The sequence below is a fragment of the Rhinolophus ferrumequinum genome, chromosome 20, assembly GCF_004115265.2.
Source record: "Rhinolophus ferrumequinum isolate MPI-CBG mRhiFer1 chromosome 20, mRhiFer1_v1.p, whole genome shotgun sequence".
NCBI lineage: Eukaryota > Metazoa > Chordata > Mammalia > Chiroptera > Rhinolophidae > Rhinolophus > Rhinolophus ferrumequinum.
Window position 1 is genome coordinate 42,353,530 of NC_046303.1, and position 24,871 is coordinate 42,378,400.

The window sequence follows — 24,871 nt, forward strand, 5'->3', positions numbered from 1 at the left end:
CTCTTATCCCTGTGAGGACAATTGCTCATTCTTCTTTGATGGAGAAAGTGATTCAAAGCTGCAGCTGATTTTCTTTTTCATTAACCCAGTTAGACTTAAAATTCAGGTCTGAGGACTTCTGCGGCTTTTTCTACCACACCTTCAGGAGCTTTGCCCATGTCAAATCATTCCCGAAAGGATGTTGTATGTGAGCTTAAGGGTAGTGTTGCTCATAGGGAAACTTCACTCATCAGCTATTTGCCTGAAGTTAAATTCATGCAGATGCGCTTTAAAGATCATATAAAAACCCTAATCTCAAAATATTTTTACCCTAGGAGACTCTTTTTGATTGAGGCATTAAAAAGATTTGAAAATACAGAAAGTTTCCAATATTCAAGTTCCTATAAATTCTACAGCAATTGATTGTGTGTGAAAGTACATCTCTTGCTCAGTAGCTTCATGTACTAATAATATCTTGGTAATGCTTATTTGCAATGGTCACTGTAAATCGGCTCTGCATGGAGGCTCACATAAACTGCTCACTGCCAGCAAATTGCATGAACTCTCATCTTGTGTGTCTTCTTTCCTGTGTTTTCTGTCTTTTTCCTGTACTTGCTACTTTGCCCGTTATTAATAGGATCAACTTATATGCACACCGAATCGTGCCTGTACCATGATGTCAGCTCCTATCTTCATTTTACTGCAAGTTTTCATGTGGTGTGGATGGTCAGTCACTTTCTCTAATTTTTCTTTGTTTTTGTGTTTGGCTTGAAATTAAAAATAATAATAATAATAATAATAATCCATATCCCTACATGCACTATCACAACTATCTTGAAACCAGATTATTAAAATCCTAGCACAAATGTTTTGCAAATAGCTAATTTCAAATGTTGCAAAAGTTTTTCATTTTAAACAGAACATAACAGCATCCTACAGTTATTTAAAAATCAGTATTTTCTCATAGGATTTGTTATAAAGATTAAGTCAATGTGGAAAAAAATTATACATCCTTCATGATGTCTTACTTACTAAAGAAAAATATACTAAGGATTATCTGTAGAGCTGGTCATCTCAATTTATTTTCAAAAGATGCTAACATAAAATTAATGAATCATTTCAGTTTTATTTAATAACTCAATCATTCTACGTTTTCTTTTCTTTTATAAACAAATATGGTTTAAACAACGTTTTAGATTTTTCCTACCAAAATATTGATGTTCTTACTAAAATGTTTTAGTATAAGTGCTTCAAATTTCTAAGTTTGTTTTACTTAATATTACTTACATTATCTAGGGCAACATTGTCTTATTTGATAGCTTTTTGACAAACTTAATTTGATAGCTTTTTGACAAACTTCTGAATTATATAAGGAATATGACTAAATAGGTGTCTAGGGCCTGAGCTTGTGTTCAGGGTTCCACTTACAGATTTGCAGTTTCTGTTCTGGTTCTCTGGGATCACCATGATTGTTGTTACTAGAGCAACTTTTGTTGTGTTCTTTCTTCATTGTTGTCCAGGTATTCATCAATTAGGAAACCACTAGATGGAGATGTGGCCATTACTATGAATAGAGTGAGCTTATCAAAGGGGGAAAAAAGTGGAGTAGCAGAGGGAGTTTCAGAAAATAATTAAATTTGTTCTGGGATAATAAAATAATGGTTTTCACAGTAAAAATTCCAAGTGAAGGAAACCTAGGTGGTTTTAATACTTTAAAAAGACCAAAATTAAATAATCCCTCTCTACAAACATTTTTTAATTGATATATAGGTAGCTATTTGAAATATCATTGATCCCTTAAAGAATCGATCGCCTATAGAAGATTACATAGGTAATCATACCATTTATATATTAAAAGTGTTGCAAAATCATATTTTCTATACCTGTCCCTAATTGTGATTATAATAGAAATGAGTAAACGGAAGCTTATGGGTAAAAAGTTGTTACATTATATTCTATAGGTAAAGAATAGTATAAAAATTTATTATACTTTCAAAAGTTTACTTCTCTCAATCACAGAATTTTTAGATAAGATTTATAGGCTTCCAACTAGATGAAAAAATGCATGTCAACCTCCTTTTGAATAGGTCACTTCCCATTTTACTTTTACCTTAAAAATCTGTAGGTAACATTTTTTTGTCACCTAAGACCCCCCCAAAAAACATAATTTTGAATTTTCCTATGATGATATTTTTCTCACCATAACTGTCAATTTACCAAGAAAATAAATATCACTACGGACCCAAATGGATGGAATCAATACATTTTAATGAAATAATTTTTAAAAGATAAAAAGAGCATATGTGGGATTCCTTGATATTATTGTGTCCTTGAGGAATATATAATGAATAGTCTTAAGAAGATAAATGGATGGCATATATTTTGCATTAACAAGACTTAGGTTGGTGATTTAAAAATACATTTATCAGTGTGGAACATTGAATCTGGTCTATGCAATTTGAGTATTGCTATGATGATACCAAAGGAAGAATTTTCTCTGAAACAATAGAAAATTGAAAGAAATAACAAAATATTCCAAAAATAAAACTGAGAGGTTAGTTGACAGTTGTTCCCCACATTGAGGACCAATAAAGATCAAAGTTTAAGCCGCAATGTTAGTCTGGTTATAACTAGGAAATTGTGGTGGATTAGGAAAGCTGGAGTGATTGTGTCACTTTCTAAACGGTGATATCTCTAAGCATTTAAAAAGTGACTCTGTCTAAAGCTGGGACCCTTATATTCTGTGGAGTCCAAAAAAGATATAATTATAGGTACATAATTATGAAAACCCAAACCATGAGGACTTCATCAGAATACAAATGTTCAAATGAGACCTTTTGATAAGAGCTTTTTGAAGACTAAATGGTAAAGAACAAAAGATAAACAAACAAATAAATGAAAATTTTGTTTATGAAAGAAGAAAGTAAAGCATGCCAATAATATGTGCCATTGAAGAAATTCACTACATATATGTGTATATATATATATATATATATATATATATATATATATATGCACACATACATTGAAATAGTTAAACAAATATGCAACCTACCTCAAGAGTTAATGAGGTGTGTTAAGGTGCTATGTAGGAGAAAAAAAATATTTGTTAGGTATTTTATTCCTATTAAAAGCATTACTGCATAGTATCCACCTGCCTAAATAATTTTAAATATAGATTTTCTTTGAAGCTGATGACTTAAGTGCAAGCATATCTAAATCCAAAAGCTAGCCATTATTTGCTGGATGCCTTCACCAGTGATTTGCCTTTTGAAAGAAATTTAATGATGATTATAATTTAGAAGAGAAAGAATACAAACTTCTCAGCCAAATAACCAAAAACTTTTCTCTTGGGAAAATTTATTTCTAAATTTCAAATCTTGGTAAATGTGGTTGCCCGTGCAAGACACATGAGAAACCATGATCAGGAAACTGAAGAGGCAGACTTTTCATTGTGAATCAACTTACAGACTTACATAACTTATCTAAACTACCACCTACCAGCCTGAAACAGACATATCTCATCATCACACAGAGGAAATGAAACCGGGGGAGGGGGAAAAAAAAAACAACTAAAAATATAAACAATGGAATCAAGCCAGAGAGAATATTTTTCTTTCCATAATACATTTCTAGAATATAAAAATGTATTTTACATTAATAAGAGTTTATTTGACAAAATGTATCCTGAATACATTAATGGGTCTTGTTTGTGTGGTAAATTTCCATTCTATCAAATTAATACTTAACCAGAACTGGGGCGCCCTGGTGAAAGGACAAGCCTTTAAGTTAGTATTGTATGTTTGTAGTGTTTCTAACCAATTAATATATGGCTACTTTATTGAGTACCAACTATTCATTTATTAAGTACTTACTATACACTTACTATGTATCAGACTGCTCTTCTATTTGTGAGATATTTGAGATATGTTTAAACTAAAAAATAATTAGTTTTCTTTTTATCTGAAATTCAAATGTAACTGAGCATGCTGTTTTTTATGTAGGTACCATACCTAGAGGGAAAAATATCTGAACAAAGAGAAGAGCAAGTACAAAGGCCCTGAGATAGTAAACTTGTTACAGAGAAAGCCAGTGTTATTGGAGCAGAATGAGTGATGGAGGAGGGAAGAGGAATACAGGAGTATGAGGGAGAGACAGCCAGGCTTCAGACCACACAAGGTTTTGTAGGCCTTGTTAAGAAATTTGGATTTTGTTCTGAGAGTGATCAGAAATTTCAAGAATGGAGTGAAAAGATTTGATTTTTTGGCTTTTAGAAGACTGCTTTCTGGAGAAAAAAATGTCAAAAGGGCAAGAATAGAAACAATGAAGCAGATTTTGCAGGAGTGTGGACAAGAAGTGATGGTGACTTGGACATGATATAGTGAAAGTAATAGTTTTGGGGATATATTTTACAGCTAGAGTTATTAAGACATGCTGTTGGATTAGATTTGAGAAAAAGGGAGGAATAGCAGGTGCCTTGTTGTCTTTGACCTGATTCACTACTCATAAACGTATCATTTAGAAAAATAATGTTTTGAGGCAAGTGTGGGAGCTTTCTGAGACATAAAAGAGGAGAGGCGGTGGAGCTCAATGAACGTGGAAATCAGAGGAGAATTCATGGCTAAAAATATAAAAATGTGAGTTATTGAGGGTTCTGGTCCAAGATTGTGACATACAAGGCCCCAAACTTACCTCATCCCACAGACACACCAAACCTATACCTATCAACGAAGAAATTCCCTCTGAAAGAAATCTAGCTGAGTGACTCCTGCACATTGGGTGAACAAGACAATACCAACATCAGTGGGTAAGAAAGGCTGAGACACTCTTGCCAAAACCTTCACCCCCATCACAGCAACATAAAATCAGGAGGGAACTCAACTCTTAGGTTCTCCCTGAGGAGTGAAGGGTTTAGACACATCTAGCACCCCAACTTTTAAGACTTCCACTTGAGAGATGGGCCCCCAAAATACCCAACTCTTAAAGTTATTAGGGACTTACGTCCATGAGACCCACAAGACTGTAGCAAAGAAGCAATTTTTCATGGGGCCATGAGGACTTACCATGGCCATCCTCCCAGGGCTCAAAGAAGAGAGAGCAGACAGAAATGCACATCTCCCAGTCTTTCCCGGAAAGAGATCTATTTACATATTTTAGATGCTGCTTACTTTTGTTTCAGCCTCCAATCAGCATGAATCTAGATCGCACTGAGATCACACTCTCCCCCCATCACTGCCCCCCCAGGACAATGACAAGTGTTGGCACACCCTCAACTACTAGGAGCCACTAAGAAAGACTTGGAGACCCACTTTCAAGACTTGGAGATGTGGCTGTTTCGTCTAATGCACAGAAACCTACACAGAGAATCAAAGAAAATGAAGAAACAGAAAATATATTCTAAACAAAAGAATAAGACAAATTCCACAACAGATCTAATGAAGGAAGAGTGATTGAGTTCAAAATAATGGTCATAAAAATGTTCACCAAAGTTAGGAAAAGAAGCATGAACCAAATGAGAACTTCAACAAAGGCATTGAAAATATAAGAAAGTACCAAATAAAAGTTAAGAGCTAAGGAGCATATTAACTGAATGAAAAAAATTCAATAGAGAGAGTTCAATAGCAGACTAGATGAAGTGGAAGAAAGTATCAGTATATTCAAAAACGGGGCACTGGATTCATCCAATTTTAGAAGCAAAAAAGAAAAAAATGAAAATAAAAAAGAGTGAATAAGACAATATCAAGCAGACCAAAATTTGCATTATAGAATCCCAGGAGAAGAGAGACAAAAAGAGGCAGAAAACTTATTTGATGAAATAATTGCTGAAAATTTTCCTGGTGTGCAGAAAGAAACAGACATCTACAGCCAGAAAGCCCAGAGTTATAAATTAGAGGAATCCAAAACAGCCCACCAATTGAGGAGTAGGGAATACCTCCAAACTCATTGTATAAGGCTATTGTTATCCTGCTATCAAAACCAGAAAAAGGCATTACAAGAAAATTACATACCAATATCTCTCAAGAACATAGATGCAAAAATTCTAAATAAAACATTAGCAAACAAAATCTAACAATATATAAAATGAACTATATACCACGATTAAGTGAGGTTTATCCCACATATGTAAGGCTAACTTAACATATGCAAATCAATATGGAATACATCACATTAATAAAATGAAAGAAAAATTACATGATCATATCAATATACATTTTTTAAAAAACAGCTTTTGACAAAATACTATGGTATTTTGTATACTAATGATAAATTCTTGGCCAAATTGGGTGTAGAGGAACACAACTCAACATAATAAAGGCCATTTATAATAAGCCCACAATGTTATACTCAATGGAGAAAAGTTGAAAGCTTTTCCTCTAAGATCTTGAACAAGATAATTCTCACCACTCTTACACAATATTGTAGTAGAAGTCACAGCTAGAGCAATTAAGCAAGACAAAGAGAAAAAAAAGATGCAAATATGGAAAGTAAAAACTCACTTTATAGATGATATGACTATGTATATAAAATACCCAAAGACTCCACCAAAAAAACTATTAGCACTATTTCGGTAAAGTTGCAGGATACGAAATCAACATGCAAAATATCAGTTGCATTTCTATACACTGAGTATGAAACATCTGAAAAAGAAATAAAGAAAACCGTCCCATTCGCAATAGCATCAAAAACAATGAAATACCTAGAAATAACCTTAGCAAAGGATGTGAAAAATCTGTACAATGAAAACTACAAGGCTTTGCCAAAAGAAATCAAATAAGATGCAAACCAATGGAAAGACATCCCATGTTCATAGACTGGAAGAATTAATATGTTAAAATATCCATACCACCCAGAGCCATCTGCAGATTCAATGAAGTCTCCATATAAATACCAGTGAAATTTTTCACAGAAATGGGGAAAAAAATTATAAAGTTTGTATGGAGCCACAAAAAAACCTTAAACAGCCAAAACAACCCTGGGGGAGGGGGGGAGTTGTAGGTATCACACTTCCTGATTTCAGACTACACTACAAAGTTATAATAACAAAACCAGTGTTGTACTGTCATAGAAATAGACACAAAGACTAGTGAAACAGAAGAGAGACCAGAATTAAATCCCTGCACATACAGTCAACTAATATTCAATAAGGGAGCCAAGAACACCCAATAGGGAAAAGATAGTTTCTTCAACAAATGGTGTTGGAAAACTGAACAGACACATGCAGAACAATGAAATTGAACTTCTACCTTATACCACTCATAAAAATTAACTGAAAATGGATGAAAATCTTAGACATAAATCTCCTGGAAGAAAACAGGGAAGAAGCTTCTTCACATTTGTATTGGCAGTAATTTTTGTATATAACACCAAAAGCACAAACAGTTAAATTAAAAATCAACAAATGGGATGATGTCAAACTTGACTTTTGCACAGAAAAATAAATAATTGACCCAATGAAAGAGCAACCTACAGAATGGGAAAAAAATTTTTCAATCCGTATATTGGATAAGTGGTTAATAGCCAAAATATATAAAGAAGTGATAAACTCAAAATTTAAAAAAAAAAAATCAACTAATAGAAGGGCATAAAAACTAAGTAGGTATTTTTCCAAAGAAGACATCCAAATTGCCAACAGGTACATGAAATGTTGCTCAACATCACTAATCATCAGGGAAATACAAATCAAAACCACAGAGTGCTATCACCTCACACCTGTTAGAATGGCTTCATCAAGAAAACGAGACAAGTGCTGACGAGGATGTGGGAAAAGAGAAACTTTATCACTGTTGATTGGAATGTAAATTGGTGCAACTAGTATGGAAAACAATATGGAGGTTTCTCAAATAATTAAAAATAGATCAACCATGTGATCCAGTGATTCCACTTCTGGGTGTATTCCCAAAGGAAATGAAAACAGGATGTCAAATAGATACCTATACTCCCATGTTTATTGCAGCATTATACGCAAAAGCCAAGATAAGGAAACAACCTAAGTATCCATTATTGACAAATGGATAAACAAGAAGTGGTACACACACACACACACACACACACACACACACACACAATGTAATATTAGTTTGCCATGAGAAAGGAAGATGTTCTGCCATTTGTAAGAAGATGGATGGACCTGGAACGCATGCTAAGTGAGATAAGTCATACAGAGAAAGACAAGCACTGTATGATATCACTTATATGTGGAATCTAAAAAAGCCAAACTTGGGGTGGCCGGTTTGCTCAGTTGGTTAGAGCGTGAGGCTCGTAATACCAGGGTTGCCAGTTCGATCCCTGCATGGGCCAGTGTGAGCTGTGCCCTCCAAAACTATATTGAAACAACTACTTGACTTGGGGCTGATGGGTCCTGGAAAACCACACTTAAAATAAAAAAAGTTTAAAAACAAAAAGTACATTTAAAAAAAGAAAAAAACTTTAAAAACTAAATAAAAATTATTTATTTATTTATTTATTTAAAAAACATAAAAACAAAGATTTCCAAAAGATTGGGAGGGTTTGGAGAATAGGACAGACGTTGTTCAAGGATACAAACTCAAAATGAGTATTAAATAAGTCCTACATATTTAATGCACAGTACAGTGAATACAGACAACAATATAGTATTATTATCATCAAACTTTGTAAGGGACTAGAACTTAATTATAACAACCACTAAAAAGAAAGGATAAGTATTTAATGTGATAGAGGTACTAATTATTGCTAAAATAGAAATCATATACATACATCAAATTAACATGTACACCTTAAATTTACACAGTATTATATTTCAATTAAAAAAAGAGAGACCCACACCAAGACACATTATAATTAAACTTATCACAGTAAAAGACAACAGGAGAATCTTAAAAACATCAAGAGAAAAACAACTTGTTATGTACAAAGGAAACCCTAAGACTATCAGCATATTTTCAGCAGCAAATTTGCAGGTGTTTGGTAGTAGAAGGGTCATTCAAAGTGCTAAAGAAAATACCTGACAACCATGTATATTCTACCCAGAAAAACTGTCCTTCAGAATTGAAGAAAAGATAAAGAATTTTGAGACAAGCAAAAACTGAAGGAGTTTATAACCACTAGACTGGCCTTACAGGAAATTTTAAAGACACTTCTTTAAGCTAAAACAAAACAATGCCACAGTGTTTTCCCCAAAATAAGACCTAGCCGGACAATCAGCTCTAATGCATGTGTTGGAGCAAAAATTAATATAAGACCCAGTCTTATTTTACTATAATATAATATCAGGTCTTATGTTAATTTTTGCTCTAAAAGAGTCATTAGAGCTGATTGTCCGGCTAGGTCTTATTTTGGGGGAAACATGTAATTAGTAACAGGGAAACATATGAAAAGAATCTCATTGGTAAAGATAAATATATAAATTCACAATAATCTAATGTAATGGTAGTGGGTTAATCGCATATATCTAGTATGGTTGTTAAAATACAAATGTAGTAAAAACTGTAATACAATAATTAATGGTTACACAAGATAAAATATGTAAATTGTGACTTCAAAAACATAAAAGATGGTGGAGAGAGGGTTAAAAAAAGCTTTAGAATGTGTTCAAACGTAAGCGGTTACCAACTTAAAATACACTGTTATAAGATGTTTTACATAGCCTTTGGAAACCACAAACCAAAAACATATACTAGATACACTAAAGATAAAGGGAAAGGAATCTAAGCATACCAATACAGAAAAACATCAAATCGCACAGGAAGAGAGCAAGAGAAGAGAAAAGGAACAAAGGAATTTCAAAACAGTCAGAAAACAACAAAATGGTAGTAAGTCCATACCTATCAAAAATTACCTTAAATGTAAATGGACTAAATTCTCCAATCAAAAGACACAGAGTGGCTAAATGGATTTTAAAAAACAAGACATAATTATATGCTGTGTACAGGAGACACACTTCAACTTTAAAGACACATACAGACTGAAGGTGAAGGAATGAAAAAAGACATTCCATGAAAATTAAAAAAAAACAAAAAACAAAAGAAAGTCTGGTTAGGTATTCTTAGACAAAATAGACTTCAACACAAAAACTGGAATAAGAGACGAAGGTCATTGTATAATTATAAAGGAATCATTTAACAAGAAGAGATAACATTTGTAAATATTTATGCACCAACATAGAAGCACCTAAATATATTCAGCTAATACTAAGGCCAATATTCTTGATGAACATAGATGCAAAAATCCTCAACAAAATATTAGCAAACTGAATTCAACAATACATTTAAAGGTATATGAATACCATAGTCAAATGGGATTTATTCCAAGGATGTAAGGATGGCTTAACATCTCAAATTAATCAATATAATACACCATATTAACAAAATGAGACATAAAAATGACATGATAACCTCAATAAATGCACAGAAAGCATTTACCAAATTTAATAATATGATTTTGATAAAACTCAACAACGATGGTAATAAAGTACATACCTCAACATAATAACAGCCATCCATGACATGTCCACAGCTAATAACATCATACTCAATGGTAAAAACCTAAAAGATTTTCCTCTAAAATTAGAAACAAGACAAGAATGCCATCTCTCACCACTGTTATTCAACACAGTACTGAAAATCCTAGACAGAGCAATTAGGCAATAAAAAGAAATAAAAGACACCCAAATTGGAAAGGGAAAAGTAAGACTTTATTTGCCGATAACATGATCTTATATATACAAAGCCCTAAATACCCCAAAGCTATTAGAATTTATAAACGAATTTGGTACAATTACAAGATACAAAGTCAATATACAAAAGTCAGTTGCACTTCTATACACTAATGAACTATCAAAAAAAAGAAATTAAGAAAATATCCCAATTACAATCAAATCAAAAAGAATAAAGTACCTAGGAATAAATTTAACCGTAGAAGTGAAAGCCCTGTGCACTGAAAACTATAAAACATTAATGAAAGAAATTGAAGAAAACACAAATAAGTGAAATGGCAATGTTCATATATTAGAAGAATTAATATTTTTAAAGTATCCACACTACCCAAAGCAATCTACAAATTCAGTGCAATCCCTATCAAAATTCCAGTGGCATGTTCCACAAACAATCCTACTATATGTATGAGACCACAAAAATCCTGAATAGCGAAAGTAATCTTGAGAAAGAATGAAGATGGAGGCATCACACTTCTTGATTTCAAACTATATTACACAACTACAGTAGTCAAAACAGCATAGTACTGCCATTTAAAAAAGAAAAATACATAGATCAATGGAACAGAATATAAAGCCCAGAAATAAATCCAGAATATAAAGCCCAGAAATATATATATAGTGAATTAATTTATGACAAAGGAGCAATGAATATACACTGGGTAAAGGATAGTTTCTTCATTAAATGATGCTGGGAAAGTTGAACAACCACATGCAAAGAATTGACACTAGACCACGATCTTGCACTATGCACAAAAAAAAAACTCAAAACAGTGAGACTACATCAAACTTAAAAGATTCTGCACAGCAAAGGAAACCAAAAATGTTAAAATTATTAAGTTAGTGCAAAAGTAATTGCGGTTTTTGCAATTATTTTTAACCTTTTAAACCACAGTTACTTTTGCACCAACCTAATACCAAATGGGAGACAATTTACAACTCATATATCTGATACAGGGTCACCATCCAAACTATATAAAGAATCCAACTCAATATAAGAAAAATAATAATGTGATGAAAAAATGGGCAGAAGATCTGAACAGACTTTTTTTTCCAAAGAAGACATACAGATGGCCAACAGGTACATGAAAAGATGATCAACATCACGAATCATCAGAGAAATACAAATAAAAACCACAATGAATGTCACCTTTTGTTAGCATGGCTGTTGTCAAAAAGACAAGAAATAACAAATGTTGGCAAGGATGTGGAGAAAAGGGAAGCCTTGTACATTGTTGGTGGGAACGTAAATCGGTGCAGCCACTATGGAACAGAGGATGGAGGTTCCTCCAAACATTAAAAATGGAACTACGATGTTATCCAGAAATTCTACTTCTGGGTGTTTATCCAAAGAAAATGAAAACACTAACTAGAAAAGATATATGCACCCCTATGTTCAATGCAGCATTATTTATAATAGTCAAGAGAGACAAATGAAATGTTTATAGAAATAATGGAATTTTATTCAGCCATAAAAAAATCAAATCTTCCCATTTTCAACAACATGGGTGCACCGTGAGGACATTATGCTAAGTGAAATAGGCCAGACAGAGAAAGAGAAATACTGCATGGTATCACTTATATATGGAATCTGAAAAAAAATAAAAAATGAAAAATAATCAAACTCATACAAACAAAGAGTAGAAAAGTGGTTGTCAGAGGCTGGGGGAAATAGGGAGAGTTTGATGAAAGGGTATAGACTTTCAGATGAATGAGGTCTGAGGATCGAATAAAACATGGTGACTGTAGTTGATGATTATGTTGGTTATACTGTAAAACTGAAATTTGCTAAGCAGTAGATATTAAATATTCTCACCAAAGGAAAAAATATATATAAATATATGGTGATGAATGTGTTATCTTGATGGGAGCAATTATTTCACAGTATATGTCAAATCACCACAGTGTACACTTTAAATCTCTTACAATTTTTTTTGTCAATTATAACAAAAAAGCTGAATTAAAACAAAAAAATGAAGCTCGTTTTCATATTTAAAAAATTAAAGTCTGAATTATTGACAAATATGTGAAATTTAAAGCTATAAAACTAAGTTAGATCACCTAGGGAGAAAGGATAAAGAAGAGCAAGAACTAACCTCTGGAAACATCTCACATGTATGGATCATAAAGAGACGGAGGTCAAGCCAAAGAGTGTAAGGTGGACCACAAACAAGTTTGGAGGGAAACCAGAAGATGTGTTAGATAAAGTTGCATGAGAAAATGTTTCAAGGAGAGAATATTGTACATTGTCAAATGCTCCTGAAAAGTCAAATAGGATGGGGACTAAGAATTGATTTTTTTTTAATGATTCACTTTAGATTTAGGGCATATCTTTGAAAAATGAAATTTTCCTTAATAGATGCTTTTTTCTCAGTCTTCTCTGAAACAGAAAAAAAAGAGTTCTGTAGCTTTAAAATACAATTCAAGAAAGAAATTTTTACTTATCTACTGGGTGGCAGGCACTGAATTAAACCCTAGTATGCAAAAAGATCTACTATTCTGTTCTCTGGGAGTTCAATCTTTGTGCAATTATTCTGAATAGAACAGCTATTTATTTACTTGTTTGTTTATTTACTTACATAGCCTATTATTTTGATTATTGGAAGACGAACCTTGGATTAGTGAATTCTTACATGATGTTTAGAAAAATAATTAGATATGACGGTCTTTCTATGAAATTCAATATATTAAAAGGAATTAAAGGAAGTAGAAAATGTTACAGAATACAGAACCTAGGAATAAAAGATAAATAATAATTTTTCGTTAGTAGGGAACCTAATGGGCCACTACTAGACAGTGCAGAATCCAAATGAGTATATTCATTATTACTTCATGATTTTCTAAACAAAATAAATCTCTTTTGCTAGCATAGCTCCTTGTTTAGTATGTATGTTTTCAGAGTGTCCATTCATTTATGATTCAAATACATTCTTTTTATTTTAATTCTTGATGAAGGTCCAGATGCTGCATGTGTAGGATAGTATGTTCACCTTTGAAACTGGATGTAAGGAATATAGAAAATAGAAGCTTACTTCTCAAGTTTATTTATTTTGTCAGTCCCAAAATGTGCTTAACTTGAACACAATTGCTAAAATCATAATTCTTGGGAATTATAAAACATTAAATTTTATTTGTATTTATTGTACTTATAATCCTATGAAAATGAGGGTTTTTTTTTATTTAGAAGTTGGTATATTCCTCAAAATAGCACTCATTATTAAAGTATTTTCTTTCATAATCATCAGAATCTACAACTAAATCGTATAGCCTTCTAAATGGTACTAGGGAAATTGCTTTATCCAAAATCATTGAATAATAAAATCTAGGACAATGTAATTTATTTGTATTCAAATTAAAACAATGTATAAGGTGAGTTCAGAAGTGGGCTAAACATGGGGTGTTCTGGAAGATGTCTTACTATTTTTCAGGATTTTTCTTTATCCTTTTCTTTCCAACAGGAGGATTATACTGACTGTGGTGGTGTTTCCGGGTTAAATCCCTCCCTATGTGCCATCATCGGAATCCAGTTTGTACTACTTTGGCTTTTATCTGGCAGTAGACACTTCCAGTTATGACCTTCCAAAAACAAATCTGCATAATTAAACTCCAGACCCTGCCAAAACATGAGCCCTCAATTGCATTAACATAGGGTCAGTCCTGGGATCAGCAGAACACTAGCTGGGCCCATACCCTGGCATACATCTAAGGAACAGACTCATACGGCACCCACTGGCTGCATGTCAGGGTGCCAGATCCTTAACCTTGTGTGAATGCTGCATCGTCCATGTCTAACATCAAAGCAAAATTCTATATGTGCTGTACTGGGAAATTTGAGAGTCTGTTGTTGCATTATTGGTGGCTACATGTAAAAGGGCTCCCCACACAATTGTTTATGACTCATACAAGTTGTCTTGATTTTGACCTGGAATTTTGACTTGCTGAAATCCTTGTGGTTTGTTTTTTTTAACCTAGAAAATCTCTAGGGGAAAAAAAAGTTATCTATTTTGCCTTCACTGATTCTTCTGTTAAAAATTGTTTCCTGCTTTGAGTAGCTGTTGAAGTATATCTATCTATATATATAGATATTTAGATACATGTCTATATATATGACATGTTTCCCTGAAAATAAAACCTAGCCGGAAAATCAGCTCTAATGCGTCTTTTGGAGCAAAAATTAATATAAGACCGGGTCGTATATTATATTATATAAGACCGAGTCGTATATTATATTATATAAGACCGGGTCGTATATTATGTAAGACCTGGTCTTATATTACAGTAAAATAAGACCGGGTCTTATATTAATTTTTACTCCAAAAGACGCATTAGAGCTGATTGTGCGGCTAGGTCTTATTTTCAGGGAAACAGGGTAGAGAGAGAGAACATTGATGTAATCTGTTGAAATAGAAATAATGGCTAATTTTCTATTTTAAAAAATGCCATGAATAAAATGCCTTATGAAGAATGGCTTCTCTGCCAAAAACATAACACAAATGGTGATCAGTTAAGTTTTCGTGGGGTAATGAATTGGTTGTTCGAAAATCACTAAGAAATCATTAAACTAAAGGTGCTTGAGGGTGAAATTTGAATATACGCCGTATTTCCTCATCAATGTAAGCCCTTAATAAGTGCTTCGATGTAATGTTCCTTTTGTTCACAGTCAAGTCTTGTACTGCTAGCCAGATATTTCAAAATGCTCTAAGAAAAGCTTGTTGGGGGGAGGGAAAAATGTTTTTTCTTGTTATAAATGAACTTTGGTTACCAAGGGTATTTTGCATGATGCTGCTGCTATTATAACTTTCAGTTTGTTTTTCTCTTACTGTAGAGTATAGTCCATTGAAAAGTTAACTGAGTGACATTATTGTTATGTAAGAATCTGAACCTTGCAGTGTAATGCACTTGAGTCATCTTTAAAAATGTTGTTAAACTACTCTGAATATACTGTGCAATGTAAATGCTGAATGATTGGGTTAGGTAAATGGTGAAATGGGAATTAACGGATTTTATACAGATTCGTGCTTTTGCCTGAAAACCTATGTACAGATATTTTAAGTACATAAATCAGATTTGACACATTTATTTTTTTGAAGAGTACATATATGTTCTCAGTGAAGATTCATCTTAGGTTTCCTCTTTGTTCGTTTGAATAGTAGCACATACAATCCAAAAATTTCTGCTGCTGCTGCTGCTGCTGCTTTTGTCCCTCCATTTTAAATGGTATGATCAATTGACCAACATTTCCATGAAGTTTGGTGAGGGTTTTACAATAATCTGAACAAATAGGAAACCTTGAATCTATATGTATGCACATGAATACTTGATTATGAAGATTCAAAATTGTTTTATACAGCCTCATTGGTGAAAATGCTCATTATAGTAAATCAGATCGTTCATTATAGATTAATATGGAAGCAGAATATTATTTATGCTTTTAAAAGTTATTTTCAGGAGTAAACAGTATTTGAAGAAAGTGTTAAAACAATGAATGTGTAACTAGTGATAGCGAATAATTCTGCTGAAGGATGGAAGTATGCAGATATTTTTTATGGTAAAATGCATTTGTTCTTTTTTTGAACATGCCAAATATCGGTGTGTGTATATGCTGGAAATTTTCGTATATATCATTTTAAGTCAGATTCTTACTAACATCCAGCATGCTTTAATATGCCCCACATATCAAAGATATAACCAATTCTTTAGCATAGCTTAAAAGAGATATTTGTATTGTCTTTAGCTTTGCATACATTTGTAATTCCTTCCCACCACCAATATACCCAAGGTACCGTTTGTGTATATTTCCTTATTTAAAATATCTTTTTTTATTTAAAAAAGGGGGGAGGGTGAGATAGAATCACTTTGCCAACTATTGTTCTAAGAGTTGACATCAGTTACCATTTCTAATGCATTGTTGTGATTTTGTAGTCTCAATTGTAACTGGTATTGACATTTTAGAAAACACCAAAGTGATTTAAAAAAATATGTCACTTCTCACTCTAGTAACAATATGTTTAAATCATGTTGTTTGTTAATTAACTATTTAAAATTTACTGTCAACTTTTGCTAGACTATTTTAAATCATGAAAGTGTTGGGAAGGAGATATCAAAATAGAAAATTATTTTAGTTTGTGTATATAAGTGAAACACATTAAAACAATTGAACTGCTTCCAGCATACAACAAATTCCCTTAAAATTATCTTTAAAATCTATTAAATATATTTCCATGGCTAATGTCACTGAAATAGTATGTTTTCATCAACTAATTATTGTTGTATTAATCACAGGTAAACTTGGCATCTCTTGGCAGGGTCCTATTTGATTTCATTTGCCATCAAAATATATTTACATGCACGAGTCTGGCTATGATCCTTTATTTTCTGCTATAAAATAAACCTATATATTATGACAACCACATACATGGTAATAAATTGTATAAGAATGTGTTCTCTGACTAAAATTTGTCCTGATGCTTAATACTAGTCTTTGTCTTTAGCATACTTACTTTTTTATAAGATAGTAACACTCATCTCATCAAACTGTTATATTTAATTTAGGAATTTTTCTGTGAGTTCTAATTGTTGACAAGAACTTAAATTACAGCCTGTTATAAATATTGATTTTTAAAGATTAAACTATAATAAATCAAGAAAAGAGCTTTTAAACTCTTTTCACTCATTTAATTTTTGCTATACTCATGAAGCTTAATGTAGTTTGTCATTAAAATAAAATTAAATCTTGCATTAGTGTTGAGTAACAGGAACAAATTTTGCATTAATCGTTTCTTTATATTTTCTTCATTTGAACAACCAGCATTACTGCCAAACAATTGTGGTCCATATTTGTAACAGGTTTTTAACATGACATAGTTAGCAAGTTTGATTGGAGAGATTTTTAGGTCCTGGTCTATAACATTTTAGTATGATCTTTTTTCATGTTTCTAATGCTTGAGGCGTTATTGCTTAACTTGGGGAAAAACAAAACAAAACAAAACATAACAGTGTTGCTGCCATTTGTAAGTTTTCTTATACTATTCCTTTTATTAACTTTAAAACTGGCCTTACTGGGTTCAAATAGGCAGTATCCCTTTTAAGTGACCTTTGCAACCCAAGTGTTACTTGCTTATTTGATGCTCTCTCGTATTTTCCATCATGTTTATATCTTTGTCTCCACCAAAGCTTAAATTCTATGTCTTAATTTAAAACTATAAACTATTCCACTAATCATGTTAATTGACATTAAAATGTCTAGAGGTATAGAGTTTGACCTAGTGAAACAAAATGGATGTTGTGACTTTTTTTTAAAGTGTAAAATAGAATGATTATTTCACTTGCCGACGATTTCAAATAATTTATTGTTATCTGGAACTTGTGTTGTTGTTCCATAGCAGAATGTTAATATTGCTAATAATCAGTGTACATTTCTGTAAAGAGCAAACCAATAAAACAAAAGCATCAAATGTTGAAAAAAATTCCAGAATTTCAAAGACTAAGACAACCCTTACCAATAGTTTCATGTATCTTCTTTATATAGTTCACATAATTAACTCAAAGAAATTTTGTTGAGTCTAATGGGATACTGTCTTGTATAGATGCCAACTGAGTTTTCGGTGTGACCTGACAAGCTGTCTTTTTTGTTGTTGTTATACTGTATGATTGTTGGATCATGCTTTTAAGGATACTTTTATTGAAATGCTCAGTGTGCATCCATGCAAAAGGCCGAGCGGCTTTGTGAACAAAAGATATCTTTTCTCCCCTTTATTATGTTCTCTTGACACTTTTGTGGAAATTAACTAGCCTGATAAAAACATTTTGTAAAAATTTGTACAATACTGTTATAAAAATATTTATAATCCCGGAAAATATTGTGTTAAATCTTGTGCAAAAACAGTATATTCAGAATAAAAGTTTATCATTTAAAGTCACCACAGTTTGGATTATTTAATTATTTAAAATCTAGTTGAAAGAGACCATATTCTTTATCACAAATATATTTTTTTAGAAAGCCAGCCTTCCTGTGGAGAGAATTCTAGATTGTGGAAATAAAGTTTGGGATTACAAAAGTTTTTCTACAATTACAAACCTCAACTCACAAACAAATGTACTTGCAACTCTTTCACATAACTCTGACCCTTCTCACATATGCTTTTGCCATCAAGGCATTTAGGAACTTATTGCATCAGATTGGACTTCCATTGTAAAAAAAAAAATCCCTAGGCAAAAATATTTTCATGTTTTTTTTAAAGATATTGGGAAAAGTTTGAAAGAAACAAATTAGGATATTTGAAATGTACATACTTTTTATATATCTGACTAATATTTAAATATTTTTCCTAGCTATTTTACAGCAAATTGTAGCTGAGACATTTAAGTCTAGCATAAAGACTTTGTTTTTGTTTATTCTTTTTTTAAACTGTTAGGTTCCTTTTTCATTGATGCCAGCTTACCATCTGCCCACCTCCCAACCTCACCCCCGTACTCACCTAATAATACAGTAATGAGCCTGATACTGAGTGGAATCTAGTATAATGTAAGCCTACTTTTCTTTCTGGGGACTCCCATAAGGGAGTCCTACACGTGGGAGGAATGTAGTATATGGGTACCAATGTTGGTGGTTACTAGAAAATCTGACTTCTGGTTTGTGATCAAGGCATTTTAACAGGAAAAAGCCTGCTTAAAAGTGTAAGGTAAATAACATTTGTTTTTTGACATATGGCTTCGGCTTCATTCTGTACCAATTTATCTCTTCAATCAATCTTCTTACTCCCCAGAGACCCTCATTTCCTCTATCAGTCATCTTGATGCCAGCCCTATCTCTTCCCGAGGGACTTTGCTTCATCGGTTCTTTCTCAAGCATACCCAGTCTCCCCTTTCTGCAGGCTTATTTTAGCAAACATATTTCTTTCTGCAAACATATGCAGAACACCTCTATTTAAAACAAACAGAAAAAGCAAACATTTACTGCTGCCCCCTAGCCCTATTACTTCCTAGAGTTATACACCTAGAATTAAAATATTTCTTTGTACAGCTACGAATGTATTTTGGTAGTCTTTTCTTTGCAACGTAATCAACTAGGCCTTAGAATTTTAGGCACATTGTTAACTCTGACCTTTAGTTTTGAGCTACCACTGAAAATTTTTAGTGACTGGTATGAGGTACTAATAAATTCAAATTTGGGGGTATTTGATTCTCAAATTCTTTTTTATCTTAAAGTGGACATATTCACAGAGCACCTCCACAATTTTCTATAAATTGGTATACAATCAACAATGCTGTTAATTTAATATTTTCTATTTAAATTGACTCAATTTTTAAAATAAATGTATTTAAGGAAGAAATTTAACATTACTGCCATAATTGCCATAAAACCAATATAATTTGCCATAAATAAGTAGGTATATTACATTAAAGTAGGTTCATATCTATTATAATGAAAAGAAAATAAAACCATGCAGCATATGCCGGTGTCAAATGTGCTAGATTTAACATAACATTTCAACACATTTATTATAATGATAGATTAAGCAGTTTTTATATTTCTGCCACTAATATTTTAAATGTAACCTGGACACAAAAACCTGTCTAAATTGTAATTATGAATACATTCAAATGACATTTATCAAAATTGATACTTTAATTTTTTTCAAAGTTTGAATTTTCTTAGTTGCATAGAGTTGTTTTCAAAATGCTTTATCATATTCATAAGTTTTTGAGTATCTCAGGACCCTAACATGTCATTAAATGTTACTTGTAACATTTTCATTAATACAAGGACAATGTATAATGTGCCTAGGTTAGAGTAAGATTGACAATTCCCTATATTGGGAAGGACTGCTTTTTTCCAGATATTTAATTGTTTAGTTTAAGAAAAAATGATCTTTCTTTTGTGAAATTATGGGATAATTAGTAATAACTATTGTAAACAGTAAAGTTGGTAACAAACTTATGTCAGTTATCATTACCGGTTCTCCAATCCCTCCATTTTTTAATTTCAAAACTATACTGACTATAAAATATCTAAATGTGGTAACTACAGCCCTAACCCTCATCATGAAGGCAGTATACCCAAGTAGAAACTGCAATCTATTATTTAGATTCAGACCTGACTTTACCACTTAATAGTTTTGGAACCATGAGCAAATTAAATCATGTCTCCAAGCCTCAGTTTCCTCATCCGTAAAATAGAATAACTGTAACTACATTATAAGGTTGCCATGATGACAAAATTATGTAATTAACGTAAAGCACTTAGCAGAGGGCCCAGCACTGGGTATGCCTTCAACAAAGCCATTTCTTAGTATAGCAAATTGTTACCACAATCATCTTCCTAACAAGATCCTAACATCTGCAATATTTGCACCATGTGCCATTTAAACCATTTACCCATTTTTAATTCAACTGTAGTGTTAGAAGCAGAGCTTAAACAAGAAAAAAAAAATAGTCCCTTATGGAACTACTGACTGGGAATATTGAAAATGTAATAAGTTTTTACAATAGTGTGAGGTAAATGGAATGATATAGGAAATACATGTATCATGGGAGCTTACAGTAGGCTAATCTGGATAGACTGTTCTGGCCAGAGAAGGCTGCCATGATTTGGAGCTGAGGGAAGGAGTACTGTAACAAACAGGAGAGTGTGTGAAAGCTGAGAGGTACGTGCAAGGAGCTGGAAATAGCTGATTATGAGTTCAATATGGCTTGAGAGGTGGGTGATAAATAGCCAGAGATGAAATGGAAGATGAGGCTGGAGAGACACGGGACCAGAACCTGGAGACCTCTCTGGATCACAGGGGGTGTTTAGGCAATGATCAGATTTGCAATTCAGGAAAACTGCTCTGAATGAAATGTAGGTTTCTGGTAGATGAACACCAATAAATAGGAAGGGAGACCAGTTAAGAAACTATTGTTGAAATGAGAAACTTTTGTTGACTGGCATAGGGAGCTAGATAGAGAAATGTGGGCCGACTTCAGAAATATTTGGAAGGGAAAAAGGAGAGAACTTTATGATTCATCCACTGTAGTACTGAAAGAAAGGGGGAAAAAATTAGAATTACTCCCAGGGTTCTAAAGTATAATATCATGGCTAGTGGTACAATCCCCCAAGTTAGGGAACGTTGGAGGGTGCTTGGGGCAGGGTTGAGGTAGGACATGTTCAGAGGAGAAAATGAAAGATTGCACTTTAGAAATATTGTGAATGAGCTTTTGTATACTGCTGAGGATACAAAGATGACAGGATCTGATTTCTACTACCCACGAATATATATGCCACGATAATGAGTCTCAACATTGACTGCCTTTGGAAACCCTTACTAAGGTTTTGTTTGTTTTGTTATAAATGCTGATACACAGAACCCACTCTAATTCAGAATCTCAGGTCATTCTTACTGTGCAGCCTGCAATACACTACCAGTGGGCATGTTAGATTACAAGTGTGACAATTCTGATGCAGGTAGTTCTAAAATATACTTGTTAAAACCTATTTATAAGTACATTATTTGTTCGATTTTAAATGAACCTCTTTTTTGAACATGTTTTTAAGAACACACCCTAAAATTCCAACTTAATTGCAATCTATGTGAAGACTGTACTTCTTAATATTCTATTTTTCTTTTAAGGGTGTAGATTATATAGCTGGATATAGCTAATAATCACAAAAGGTCTCATCGATTGTGCTTGATAAGCAGAACCACTGTTAGGACAATTTGTACTACAGGAAATTCTATTCATGTTTAAGAGATATTAATGATATCAACTGTGTCAGAGAGTTGAACCACAGATTTCTGTACACGTTATCAGAGAAATTTGTCAATCAGATTCATTCTTATGGCAAATAATACTGCAAATCAGATTAAATGAGAAAATGATGTTAATTGACAATCTGGTTTCTGTACATGTTATATTTAAGTAAATAATGGCTATTCCTTAAGTAAATAAAAAGCTAATCAAAACTTTTTTTTTTAATTGAAGTTTAGTGTGGTGACAATTGTTAGTAAAGTTACATAGGTTTCAAGTGTACAATTCTGTAATACATCATATTATTTATTTATTTATATATGTATCACATTGTGTGCTCACTACCCAGAGTCAGTTCTCTTTCCATCACCATATATTGGATCCCCTTTACTCTCATCTACCACCCCCCTCTCCCCTTACCCTCTGGTAACCACTAAACTATTTTCTATGTCTATGAGTTTTTGTTTCTTCATTTGTTTGTCTTGTTCTTTTGTTGTTTTCAGTTTTATATACCACATATCAGTGAAATAATATGGTTCTCGACTTTTTTGTCTGACTTATTTCACTAAGCATTATAATCTCAAGATCCATCTATGTTGTTGCAAATGATACTAATCCATCTTTTCTTATGGCAGAAAAGTATTTAATTGTGTATATATACCACAACTTCTTTATCCATTCATCTGTCGAAGGACACTTTGGTTGTTTCCATGTCTTGGCCACCATAAATAAAGCTGCAATGAACATCAGAGTACATATATATCTTTACAGATAAAGCTTTACGGATAAATGTCTTCAGATTTTTGGGGTAGATACCCAGGAGAGGGATTGTTGGGTCATATGGTAATTCTATTCTTAATTATTTGAGGAACCCTACACTGCTTTACATAGTGGCTGCACCAATCTGCATTCCCACCAAGAGTGTATGAGGGTTCCTTTTTCTCTACAGCCTCTCCAACACTTGCTACTATTTGTCTTGTTGATGATAGCCATTCTAACTGGGGTGAGGTGAGGTGATATCTCATTGTGGTTTTTATTTGTGTTTCTCTGATGATTAGTGATGTTGAGCATTTTTTCATATGTTTATTGGCCATTTGTATGTCCTCTTTGGAGAAATGTTGCTTCTGGTCCTCTGACCATTTTTTAATTGAATTGTTTTTTGTTGTTAAGTTGTACGAGTTCCTTATATATTTTGGATATCAGCCCCTTATCGGAGGCGTTGTTTTCAAAACTCTTCTCCCATTCGGTTGGTTGCCTCTTTATTTTGTTGATGGTTTCTTTTGCTGTGCTGAAGCTTTTTAGTTTCATATAGTCTCATTAATTTATTTTAGCTGTTACTTCTCTTGGCTTTGGAGTCAAATTCATAAAATGCTCTTTGAACCCAAGGCCCATAAGTTTAGTACCTATGTTTTCTTCTATGCAGCTTATTGTTTCAGATCTTATTTTAGGTCTTTGATCCATTTTGAATTAATTTTGGTACATGGTGACAGCAATCTAGCTTCATTCTTTTGTGCCTGGCTTTCCAATTCTCCCAGAACCATTTATTGAAGAGGCTGTCTTTTCTCCATTGTATGTTTTTGGCTTTGTCAAAAATTACCTGTCAATATTTATGTGGGTTTATTTCTGGGTTCTCAGTTCTATTCCATTGGTCTGTGTGTCTGTTTTTTCTGCCAGTACCATGCTGTTTTGATTATTGTTGCCCTGTAGTACAAGCTAAAGTCAGGGAGTGTGATACCTCCACCATTGTTCTTTTTTCTTACGATTGCTTTGGCTATTTGGGGTCTTTTGTAGTTCCATACAAATCTGATGATTTTTTTGTTCTATTTCTTTACAAAATGCCATTGGGTTTTTAATGGTGATTGTGTTAAATCTGCATATTGCCATTTTAACTATGTTGATTCTTCCAAGCCATGAACGTAGAATGACTTTCCACTTCTTTCTGTCTTCTTGAATTTCTTTTAAAAGTGTCTTATAGTTTTCAGCATATATGTCTTTGACATCCTTGGTTAAGTTTATTTCTGGGTATTTTATTCTTTTTGTTGCAATTGCAAAAGGAATTGTTTTTTTGGTTTGTTTTTTTCTTCTGATATTTCATTGTTAGTGTATAGGAATGCAATGGATTTTTGTACATTGATTTTGTAGCCAGCAACTTTACTGTATTCATTTATTGTTTCTAATAGCTTTTTGGTGTAGTCTTTAGGGTTTTCTATATATAGCATCATGTCATCTGCAAAAAGTGACAATTTAACTTCTTCATTCCCAATTTGGATGCCTTTTATTTCTTTCTCTTGCCTGATTGCTCTGGCGAGCACTTCCAACACAATGTTGAAAAGCAGAGGTGATAGGGCACAGCCCTGTTATGTTCCTGAATGTAGAGCAAACGGCTTCAGTTTTTCACCATTAATTATGAGATAAGCTGAGGGCTTGTCATATATGGCCTTTACTATATTAAGGTATTTTCCTTCTATACCTATT

At 32.9% G+C, this 24,871-nt stretch overlaps 1 protein-coding gene across 6 annotated transcripts in view; it reads left to right on the top strand.

Annotated features, from left to right (window-relative positions):
- The window catches only part of CACNA2D1 (calcium voltage-gated channel auxiliary subunit alpha2delta 1), a 457,063-nt gene extending 442,259 nt beyond the window's left edge, over window positions 1-14,804 (top strand). For all 6 annotated transcript variants that reach the window (XM_033088698.1, XM_033088699.1, XM_033088700.1 and 3 more), the window contains one exon: window positions 14,128-14,804. In XM_033088698.1, coding sequence (XP_032944589.1) covers window positions 14,128-14,244 — 117 coding nt within the window. In that variant the 3' untranslated portion in view covers window positions 14,245-14,804. The remainder of the gene's footprint in view (window positions 1-14,127) is intronic.
- The last annotated feature ends 10,067 nt before the right edge of the window (window positions 14,805-24,871 follow it).